The 12,568-nt window shown below is 29.8% G+C and overlaps 1 protein-coding gene across 1 annotated transcript in view; it reads left to right on the forward strand.

Moving 5' to 3' along the window:
• Positions 1 to 7,022, forward strand: part of LOC108691089 (kynurenine/alpha-aminoadipate aminotransferase, mitochondrial-like) — a 7,710-nt gene extending 688 nt beyond the window's left edge. Inside the window, exons 2-8 of the mRNA XM_018198726.1 lie at positions 348 to 535; positions 896 to 1,066; positions 2,071 to 2,331; positions 3,094 to 3,273; positions 3,843 to 3,969; positions 5,354 to 5,559; positions 5,941 to 7,022. Coding sequence (XP_018054215.1) covers positions 348 to 535; positions 896 to 1,066; positions 2,071 to 2,331; positions 3,094 to 3,273; positions 3,843 to 3,969; positions 5,354 to 5,559; positions 5,941 to 6,012 — 1,205 coding nt within the window. The 3' untranslated portion in view covers positions 6,013 to 7,022. The remainder of the gene's footprint in view (positions 1 to 347; positions 536 to 895; positions 1,067 to 2,070; positions 2,332 to 3,093; positions 3,274 to 3,842; positions 3,970 to 5,353; positions 5,560 to 5,940) is intronic.
• The last annotated feature ends 5,546 nt before the right edge of the window (positions 7,023 to 12,568 follow it).

Raw genomic sequence — 12,568 nt, forward strand, 5'->3', positions numbered from 1 at the left:
TAGCTTTTATAACTCTTATAAGTTCTTGTAATTTTTTAATAATAATTAATAATGAACAAAAAATAAAATCAGCGAATGATTTAACTTATATTTAATGAACAATAATTGCAAAATTTTTTTTTACGATGGATCAACAAAATTACTAAGATAAAAAATTTACGCAATAAATTGATAAGTTAATTTTATGATGTTTATGAGGCTTATAATTAATTGTAAATATATTAATGATGGAATGTTAATATGCTAATGTCCTGCATTGATAAACATAAGAAGAAGATCTCATGCATTATTAATATTATTATACCATTCGGATGATTGACTACAATGATCATTTCTACCTGTTTTAGCTAAAATAGCGTACTCTGCGCCGAAAAGCACCATCTCCTTAGCAGAGGGAATGCCCAATGAAGAAACGTTCCCATTTACAGAAATTTCAGTTAAACTCTGTGATGGTTCGTCTTTCACTCTTGATGATGACGAGTTAGCTGCTGCTCTTCAGTATATACCTACGCAAGGTTACCCTCCTCTTCTGCAGGTAGAAATTATTTTCTATTATTTGGATTTTTTTCAAAACTGTCCCGTATAGAAATTTTAGAGATAGTAATACAATAGTGACGCTCGTATAATATCCAATTTTATATCTGCGTTAATTTGTTGATTAAAAGAGAAATAGAAGAAATTGAAATGTGATGAATATAGCGAAGATAAGAGAAAACAAAACAGAAAAACAAAAAGATTTTGAAAATAAGCTATTAAATTTAACGCCGTTGTAATTATGTTGCACATTATATGCGTGTGATAAAATCGACCTTGTCGTTATATCCGGAATCTTTCGTTCCCAAGATAAGGGAATCGGCTACAATGTGTCTAACAATGTCGGACAAATTGGTTTCAGGCCCTGAGGGAATTCCAGAGAAGGGCACACGCGCCACCCTTATGGGAGAGCCGTGACATAGTCGTCGTTTCGGGGTCTCAGGATGGGCTTAGTAAAGCTCTGGAGGCTATAATCGGCACTGGTGATCCGATTTTGGTCCCTGACCCCTTCTATCCTGGCGTCGAAGTTGTGGTTAGTAAATACAGATTCTCATTAAAGAAAGAAATTTGAGAAGAATCCCGTAGGATGTATTCGCTGTATTGTTTTAGTTCTTTTAACTAAAAAATATATACGATATAAATAATAATTTAAACACGATAGTAATTAATGGATTCTTATCGCAAATTTTATAATGTAATTTTTTTTATTTTTTGATATTGCAATATGAAGAAATAAAATGAAATAAAAATATTTCTTATATTTGTATTAAAGATATGTAATTATACACAACAATACAATATTGAATTGTATACCAATATCAAAATGCCCTTTTCTCAATATAGAATACTTTAATCTTAGTTAAACCTACATTTTATCGTCTTCTAATTCTTAAAACTAGAAATAGAAAAAAACGTAAATTAAACCAAGATTAAAGTTAATCTTTTGATTAATAAATATATTAGATCTGAATTAAATTTAATCTAATTTTTTTTTTAAAGACAACTTCTTTCCTTGGTGAAAATTTTTCTTAAAATTTTATATAAATTGGAATTCTTTTCAGAAATATCGAAAAAGTCTACATCTTTTCTTAAAATTTTTCATATACACATACAAATTCTGAGAAATACAAGATTTAAAAAGTTTTCTTTCTAAAAAAAAATTCCTTAAACTTTATCAGATTTTAAGATTTTTTAATATTTCATTAAAAATTATAAGATGAGAAATCTTAGAAACGTAGATTATTTCAAAATTCATAATCTTTTACAAATCGATACATACAACAAAGAATTCTAGAAAAGATATGTGTAGACTTTCTTGGCAGTTCTGACAAGTGTTCCAATTTATATAATAAACATTTCAAAAAAAATTATAAAATTCAGAAATTTTGCAAAATTTTAAAATTTATATAAAAGTTCCGAAAAATTATAAAAAATTAAAAAAAAATGTGCATCCTTTCAAGTTATATTAAAATGCTAATGTTATTTCAAAGTTTCTTTACTACTATAATACGGGAATGTCATTGATTTCGATCATAGATATCACCTCACAAAGCGGAGCTCATAATGATTCCACAAGACGACGACGGTCCCATTCCGGAAATATTACGAGAAACCTTGAGAAATCGAGAACTTTCCGGTGGAAAAATGCCGAAGCTAATGTATATAAATGCTACAGGTACGAATCCTACCGGTATCATCATACCGCTAGAAAGGCGAAAGGAAATCTATAGAATAGCCTGCAAGTACAATTTCTTACTTCTCGACGACGATCCTTATCATTTCATGCATTTTGATAAGGTGAGTTATTTTCATATCGACATACAAATGTGTTACATAATAGTTATATAAAAATATTAAGCCGAGCACATAAATATGAATGTATGTTAATAGACGTATTAATAGACATATAAATGTACATGCGTTAATATTTATTACGCAAATAATTATTACTGAAAATTATTTAAAAAATGGAACTTTACAAAACGCCATAATATTTTATAAACGGACCCGCAGATTACAGTGCAAATTAGATAAGTTTACTGTATGACGTATCTTTAACGTAATTTTGGCATAATTTTACATAAATGTAAATTAAATTTTGTGAATGGTCCGCGCGATAACATTAAATTTTATATCTTTTAAAGCTGTTGAAAATATGATGAAATGCAGTAGCAATACATTCGAAACAAATAAAGATATCTGTTAATTACAATATACATTAAGCACTGTGCTATTTGATGCAATCACGAACGGCAAATTATTAAAGATATTATTAAAAATTCATGCCCGTAGTAATATCAACGAATTCACATATCATAAATATCTTTCATGATTCACATTCTTCATCAACATTTGAGATAAAACGCAATCTACATTTGAATTTATAATATAACTAATATATTATGCAAAATTAGATATATTTATAGAATTATAAATATATATATTTATATAATATTTATAAAATTAAAACAAATATAACTATAGAAGAGATTATATTTTCTTCATTATAAAAAAATTAAAAAAAAAATGTGACTTAAAATAAGTTATATTCTTTCTCAGGAAGAGCCTAAGTCTTTCTTATCGCTCGATATGGAAGGTCGAGTAATTAGATTGGACTCATTCTCGAAAGTGATCAGCAGTGGCATTAGAATAGGCTTTATGACTGCCGCAGCTCCGTTGATAGCCTGCATAGAGCTCCACTTGCAGAGCAGTCATCTCCATGCTCCTACTTTATCGCAGGTTGGTAGAAACACCCTTATCCTTCGCAAGTCCCTTTGTTGACCGTTACTTTTCCCTATCGTCGGTAAATATCGTCTACTCAACAACTACAATAGAGAACACTTATCTATATACGGCATGCATGAAATTTCAATCGATACATCGGAAGATTATAAATATTATGATTTACATGAATTATTTAAACTGGTATAAAAGACTAATAAGCCTTTAATTAATTAATTTTTTAAATACGTATTAGCAAAACTCATTGAATATGTTGCAATACGAACGTTTGAATTGATGATTTGTATTTGATATGAACACACGTGGAAAGAAAGAATGCATTTATTATACTCTTATTTATTATACTTTTTATATGTATGTGCATACAAAAAGGATGATAACCGTAAATATCTTGAATGATGAAATATCGTGAAACGTCGACGCATGCCTTGCTTAATCATTGCCCATAAATCAAATCGACAGTGGCGCGTGTCGGTTCTTATCAAAAATATAAAATAATTAACCATTTTATCGTCAGAAAAAAATTAAAAATGTTGAAAAATTAAAATTGTTGTTTAACTTTTTAGGTGATAATGCACAAGCTATTTAAAGTCTGGGGTTATGAAGGCCTGATGCAACATTACATGAGATTAAGGCGTTATTACAAGGAACGAAGAGATGTTATCTCGACGTTGGCACATAAGCACTTGAACGGTGGGTAAATTATTCTCGATGTACACCGATGATAACTTGTACTTAATTAAATTTAAAATAATTCTTTATAATTAATAAAGAGTTTTTACTTTCCCAGTCAGAAATGATAATGGAATCGACAGCATCAAATCGAATCGAAAGCATCAAATCGACGTCGATTCGATGTCGATTTCATTATCATTTCTGAGGTTAGAATGCATGTATTTTCTACATATATTTATATAAAAACATAAAATTAGAAAAGAAATTTATTGTGCACATAAAAGAAAATAAGTGATTAATTACAGCAAGATTATATATTTGACTATATATTTGACTATATATTTGAGGTAACATAATAATTTTACATAAACAACATAATTTTTTATTGTTACGCGCTAAACATGAAATCTTCAGGGAATATTACATTTTGGCTATACTTAGTAATTTATGACATTTCATATGTATAGATTCATAAAAGGTTCTAAACATTTAAAAGTAACGTTTCATTTACATTATTCTATGGAATATGTTAGATATGTTGCATTTTCGCCTCAAATATGCCATTTGAAAGGCAAAAGAAACGTTTCGTGAAATAACATTTTATAAAACGATGTATAAAACATTTTCTTTGCAACTTATAAATATATTGCTTCAATGTTACATATATAATGTGTTTGAAACATTCATTTCGTCATCCATGAGCAACTAGATAAAAGCGGCGGTGCCGCATTTTCCTGTAATTAAAATTCATCCACGAATAGAATAAAAGGCACAACATTATGAAATTCTTATTCCTATTCTAATGAAATGATTTCTTGAATGCAATTAAATTTCCTTATGAATAAAGAGAACTCGCTTTCGGAAAATTATTTTACAATGACAACATTATCTTGAAAAAAAACTTCCTTATATTTTTCTTAAAATAAATTTTAAAATTACTTTAAACAAAAGTATCCAAATTCATTACAAAAATGTTATAATTTGAATTGTAAATTAAATATAAATCAATTAAATATAAAGCAAGCGAATTATTTCTTGTTTCTGGAACATTACAGAAACATTTCTGGATTCTTCTAAAGTTCTAACGTCCCTAACATCGCAGGCAAGTTTTATAAATGTTGCAGAAATGTTGCAAATATGACATCGCATATGTAAAATAATTGACTTAAGACATTTTTAATTCTTGGGACGTTACCAAAACACTTAAGCGACAAAACGCAAAACATGATTATAACGCAACGTTATAAAAATATTATTGCAATATAATTTTGTTTAGCGGGTATTATATGCAGTATTTTTTACGTGTGACAATTTATATTGATAAGCGCAAAAATGTTTTACAGATAGCCGGTAAGTTGTTACAATTAAAAAAAATTAGAAAATTATGAATCTCATTTTATAGGTCTGGCGGAATTCAATGTACCAAGAGGTGGATTCTTCTTATGGATCAAAGTACCAGGAATTAAAGATACATGGAAGATGATGCAGCGAGGTGTAACGGAAGGTGTTATTATGGTTCCAGGAGCCGCATTTATGAGAAACCCTACGAAATGCTCTAATGCCATCAGAGCAAGTTTTACCAAGGCTTCCTACGAGGAAATGGACCTGGTATTTATAATTTTTATATTTATATACAAATTTATGTATTTATAAGTATATTACACATGTTAAATTATTATATTTATTAATATATATATGTATTTACATACATCTACGAAATATTCAATCATACATTGAGATTATTGATTATTATAGATTAATAAAGTTCAAAGTAAATACTTTAAAGCATGTTTGCATGTTTAAACATATTAAATTTAGATGATTAAAATGATTGTTTTATTATTTTTTATTATGTTTTATTAATTTATTTTATTTTATCGACGTACAACATCTAATCGACGGTGAATAAAGTACCCGAAACGCACATGTTTATCTTCTGTTGCTAAACGAATTGACTCTCCAATATTTATATCTTTATTTATATTTTAGGCAATGGAACGATTGGCGCAATTAATCCGTGTGGAGTTAGCCGAAAATTACATCGAAAATATCGATACGTGATAATATATTTGTACATATAATATGTGAATTATACATTTGTACATGACTACACGGTTATTATTGAAGTTAACACAAACACCAGTTGGCAATAAAATAGAGAATTAGGACTGGAAAGCTATTGAATAATTGTCGAATGCTAAATGATAAAAGGAAATGTAACAGACATCGATAAAATTGTATAAGATCTATTAAATGTATTTTAAGTATTTTAAGTATTTTCGTTCTTAAAATGTAGAAAGTAGAACGTAGTTTCGAGTTTTGTTAACAGAGGACATTGCATCATTAAAACAGCTATTTTGCGAGCATTAAATTTAACAACAGTTAAAACTTTAAGAACCTGTCGTTCTGTTATAACGTAATCTTTTAGTAGATTTGATATTTATAGGTATATGTTTTATTTTTGCTAATAGTAGGAAAAGTAAGTTCTTTTTACATTTTTTTACATTTATTTGTAACAACATGCATGCTTATAACATGATGCTGCAATAGAGCGATTTATCTCATGAAACCTTGATAAATGCGTATATTATTATGTAAACACGTTAAATTAAAAATAATGCGTTAAAATTTAATATATTAAATTCTCTTAAATCTCTCTCAAGCATATTACATCGCCCACACATTTACGGTAGATTATTTTTATCTTGCTATTATATTTAAACTTCTGTATAAAAAATACAAGACTAATTATTTAATGACATCTTTTTTACATTTATATACATTTAATTTTAGAGTAAATTTTTATCTTTCTCAAAAAATATGTTAATTGTTTTATTAATAATTCACATGAAATATTGCTTAATTGGAAGGAAGTGTTTAGTTTTTATTATTTAGAAAGGTTACGCAAGTTTATTAAACAGTTAGAACCTGATTTAATTTTTATATGATATTTTGTAATTAAAATTTTAGATAGCGTTTGGACATATGTTTATTGTGTATTAATAAAGATTTTTTACTGTATATTATAAAAATTCTTTATTCGATATTAATAAAAATTCTTTGCTATTATACGTCTATTATTTATTATATGTATATATAATTTGAAATTGGAACATAAAGTAAAAATTTAACTTATTTTTATAAAGATTTTATTTAATTTATCATAAAAGTATTGAGAAAAGAATTCGTTGTAAATTTTTTCGAACATTAAATCACTTAACCCTTCCCAGATTTGATGGTACTTCAATTATGTAATCATTTATTTGGATAACAAAGATTCTGATGAGTAAAAAATAATTAAATTTTCTCTATGAATGTTAAAATAAAAAATATATTATTATATTTGAATTAATAATTAGTTCTTAATTCTTGTACCTATCATTGTAGCATTTGCCATTTTACACAAAAGTGTCAAATAATTTTTATTATGTTACATTTGTAAATTTGGATTATTCTTATTAAAATAAACTTAATATTCATTCTTTTTTATACGAGTTATATCATTTTAATTTTTGGAAATTAATCAGTGTCTTTCAAACAATATATATTAAATTGATCTCAGGTGACAGACTCGGTGTCAATAACTATGTTACAGATTTTGGCGCCAGCTAAAAATAGTTAATAACTTTAATTACACATAAGTAATTATAAAATATTAGTTTAAAGAAATATCTTACTGGATTAGATATTACTCTTATTTTTCTATTTTCCTCTGTAACATTTAATTTGATTTTAGAATTCTATTTTGTACTATTTAAAAAAAAAATGAAGGGAGAATTCAAAGGACTGGAAAGAGAAATAAGAAAAAATTATTGTGCAAAAGTGAATGGAAAAATAGTATGAATAAGATTAGTAATAAAAGTAAAAGAGAGAGGGAGTAAATTCTCTAAACATCTTAACTATCAATTAATTTGCCAAAATTAATTTAATCTATTGCAATAAAAGATCTGTTCTACGATTTTGATTGCTTTAACACTTTTCTTGGTTTTTATTTGTTTTGGATGTATGTAAAAAATCTTTCGAATGTACTTGCATTCTCTAGTCCCGACGGTCTCATAGCTCGAATAATACCTCGCCGTTTATTTAGCTAATTAGGATGCTAATAGCGTGCAACTTGTGCCGTGTAAATGACTTATATATGATGCGTATATTTCTTAAAAGTCTAAAATCTATCAATTTTAATAATTCAAGCTAAAGTTAAACTAGATAAATACGTGAGAAAAGTAATAGTAATTACAACAATTTTAAATGAGATCAAAGGGAATATTTTTCTCTCTTCTTTGTCAATATTTAAAACGAGAAACTTAGATGCTAATTACAAGCAGTAAATTACACACACACACGCGCGCGCTCACACACACAAAGCGTATAATTTTTAATTATATTTTTCTTGAAAACTGTTTTCTCTCTCTCTCTCTCTCTCTCTCTCTCTCTCTCTCTCTCTCTCTTATTCACTCACTTTCTTTTTCTTTTTTATAAGTTTTTATATTGAGTCTTATAATTTACCAGTTCCGACACAATTTAATTTAATAATTTACTAGTCAGACACAATTTTATTTCTGAGTGATAAAATCAAAAATGCGCGTTCATACTGCATAGTGATATGTAGGGTGAATTTTATGACAGATTTGAGGAAACGAGCTCGTATCAAAGCACAAATCGGTTTCTTTGTACGCTGGAAGATCATGAGGATAAACATACAGCTTCCCGAAGATATAGTGTATATTAAAAGACGTTTTGCGGCGCTGCTGGGAAGCTGCACGGATATAGCCGATCATACGAATGGCCACATTTTCGCGAGAGTGGGTTTTAAAGAAAAAAATCAGAAAATACACTTTCGTTTTTCGTACTTGTGAATTGCAGCATGTTCAACGTGCTATAATTTCTGCCGATTAACGTGCTCAAACTTTACTCTTCTGTCAAATTTTATAAAAATCATGTTACTCGATAGTCATTTTATGCAAACACGTTTTCTTTATTCGGATACCTTTGTGTTTATTCAGAAAATTTTTTTTTATAAATTATAATAGACTTGATTGATTGTTCAAAAGTTAACTTTGAAATTTTTTAATCCAATAATGTTTTATTATTGCGAGGAAAATCTAATCTAAAATTGCTTTAATTTTTATTAATATATCCATAGGAATTCTTTAGTCAATAAACTAAAACTCTCTTTCTTCCTTTTTTTGCTCTTTTTTCTTATAAAAATCTTTGCTTTAATTATTTATCAATGTAGCAAGTGCTAATGAAAATATTAACAAAACAATTTCTTAACATCTTTATGATTGATTTAATTGCATAAGATTGTGTTTTGAACAACTTTGTTACATGTGTCAAAATCACACAAAATAATTCATGTAGACTACTAAGACTGATAAATGGCCAGCATAGCGCAAGGTGACAAAGTCAGTACGAAGTTTTTACTAGATTTTTCTGAAAAAAGTTATAGGATTTTAATCGTTTCAAGTACGCTTTCTTAAATAGAACTGTACTTTCTCTCTGGTGTTAACGAAGACAGCAGTCCGATATAGGGAAAAGGTAATGACGCGGGAACCGAGGAAGAATGGCAGAGGGCGAAAGAGAATTCTCAGGATCTGGCAGTGCGGCCTTCCGCCTTAGTCGCAGCGAGTGCTCGTGGGAGCCGCTATCGTTTCCGTCTCACCGAGGTTCGTCGGCGGCGCGGCGCTCACCGCGGGAGCCGTCGAGGGGGTTATTCCCTGGGGGTGGGTGAGATCGGTGAGGTGACTCGGGTGGAGGCGGGAGAGAAAGCGCACCAGACTCGTGGGTCGGTTGGCGGGATCTCCTGGGGCGGGTGAGCGGGGAAAGGGTGAGAGAAACGGGGGGACGGTGAAAGAACCGGGAGAAACGGACGGGGTGGCGTGCCAGGGGGTGTGAGAGCAAGACGGGAGCGAGGGGTCGGTAAGGGTGCGCGAGGGGTAGTGCAGTTTCGTGTTGGCATTACTCTTGATTTCCGTGGTGACGTCGCTACCTCGCTACCCTCACCCTCCCCGTCGCTACTCTTCTCCTCCTCCTCCTTCTCTCCTCTACCTTCGGCGGCCTCCAACCCCACCCGCTCCCTTCCGCACCTCCGTGTCTTGTGTTTTGCCATTTCAGCGTGCGAAGGCCACCCACCCCTCGTACTACAGGGAAAGAGCACCCACCCAGACTATCTGGGAGACCGGAGAGATAGATCCTTCCACGCGCGCTACCCTATATACCGTCCACGCCACGGTACGAACATATCGCGCATCGGATGATATTTCTCCTTCTTCTGCTCCGATGCGATGTCGACGTGGCGATTCGTCGATGGCCAGTCTTATGGAGAAGGATGGGCATTAATCATGCCGAACATTTTCTTCTTCTCAAGCATCATCGGAATAATAAAAAATTAAGTGTGTTCCTCGTGTACAAGTTGTCGTATTATTAGAATTTAATCGAGATTTACACCAATATAGAGAAATGTGAAAAATTTAATCTTACGTTAATATCAAAGTCCTAACATTCTCTTAATTCGATTTCGAAAAGTTCTGGTTAAAATGTAGTCCTTGCTTTTCCGTCCATTCCATTCGCAAATTCCATTTTTTGTCTGGTTGATGAGATAGTCTCTATATAAATCTGATATAATCTCTATCTATGGCCATAAATATCAAGCACCTCTATAAATTGACGTAAATGTTATACCGTTTATCTGTTATAACAACAACATAATTTAAAAAAACAAGATTTTAAAAAAAGTTTGAATATTTTAAATAATTAAAATTTTATAATATTAATTTAAAAATGTGCAATTTTGATTTAACTGATTATAGAGGATTAAAAGTACTTTCTTAATTTTTGGTTTTCGTTTTTTTCTTGCAAGCAACTAAAAAAATGACAATTTTTTAAATTTTAAATTAGATTATTGTTGTAGCAAACGAGTGATTTTTAATGAAAACTAAATTAAAAAGCAGTTTTATTCAAACATAGTATTTATTGTTAAAACAATTTTAATATTTCGTTAATCCTCTTATTGTTCTTATTACTGCTTTTTCCAAGAAAATGCAATAAATTAGGGGTGCTTTATACTAACCAAGGCTTTATACATAAAATCAAAGTAATGGTCGAGTATACTATGAAAACAATTTTATTGAATTCTATTTTATTTTAAATCAAACAGTTAAACCATTTGTACTTCACTTTCAATTATTTCTCAAGCATCTTATTAAACAATTTTGACATACTTTTTGTAAAATCTAGAATATATATATTTTTCGTTTAAACTTTATTTATACACCGAAAGATAGTTTGTTTTTTTCTCAAGTTTCAAACTCAGTCACAAACAAGTTTGTGAGACTTATTGAGAAATTCCGAAATTAGACTTACTTCTTGTTCATAGGAAATAAGCAGCTATTTTAACTCCGTAAAGACACAGCCGATATCTCACCGAGCGTGCAGTTTTTATTGTCTCCGGCTGGTATCTACGTTAGTGACGTCGGTCACGGAGGAAATAGTAGGAGGAAATCCGCAGACATTATATCACGCGTAAAAATTCCTGTTTTACGAAGGCGGGAAAGGGATAACCCATCCTCGGACCGTAGCGCGTCCCGAGAAATAACGAAAGGTAGGTACCTCCCTACCTACTAGTCCCTATCTCTTGTCCGCCACCGTCGTTCGTTTTCCTAACGTTGGCCGGAGGGGCGGACGCGTATTCGCAAAGTCGCTTGTTTGTCTCTCACGGTTACGTACAGGCTTCCTGTGTTTAAATCGTAGTCAATATATGGCAACTGATGTCTACACTGATTTATATACGACGTGTAATCCTCCTTTTCGTCGAAATACATTGATTAGGATTATAAGATATCTACGATTTATAATTTCACTCGAAATAAATAAATTGCGTCACATTAAAAAGTCGAAAAACGACGTTAATAAATAAAATTTCAGTTTTATGCAAATTATTTTATGCAAAAAGAATATTATAAAAGAATATACAGATATTTTATTATTCTTTATTTTCTATTTTTAATTACTGCATGAAAAAAATGGTTTCATTGAAGTATCTAAAAATTTATAATATTTAAAGTATCTAAAAAAAAAATACACACAAATCTGAAAATAATTTTTTGATGGACTATTAAAATAACTATGTAGGACACTCAAGCTGTGGTTGATAGAATATCAAAATTTTTCGCAGTATTTTTGCAAAATTTATCTAGCATTGCTCATCACAGTTGAAGTAACACAGTTTTTACGTAATTATTTTAATGGTCCAATAAAATATTATTTTCAGATACGTATATTTATTTGAAGTTTAGATATTTCAATAAAATAAACGATTTTATTAAAGTATCTAAAAAAAATCGAGCTTTGAGTTTAATTCTTTCCATATAGTAAAAACTTATACATAAAATTTTAAGCTTTATTCTTTCTATATTATAAATAATATTTTTTTTAAGAGATTTTATTATACCTACTTAAGAAAACTTGTTGTTTTGAGTGCTGGCTGTTTCTGAATAGATTCGTTGCATTGAAGTAATACATTTTTAAAAAGTAAAGAATAACTTTGCTAAAATATTTAAAAATTTTGGTTGATACATAACAGATTTGAAATTAACTTTGTTAGACTATTTATCAAAAT

This window comes from Atta colombica, unplaced genomic scaffold, assembly GCF_001594045.1.
Source record: "Atta colombica isolate Treedump-2 unplaced genomic scaffold, Acol1.0 scaffold39, whole genome shotgun sequence".
Lineage (NCBI taxonomy): Eukaryota > Metazoa > Arthropoda > Insecta > Hymenoptera > Formicidae > Atta > Atta colombica.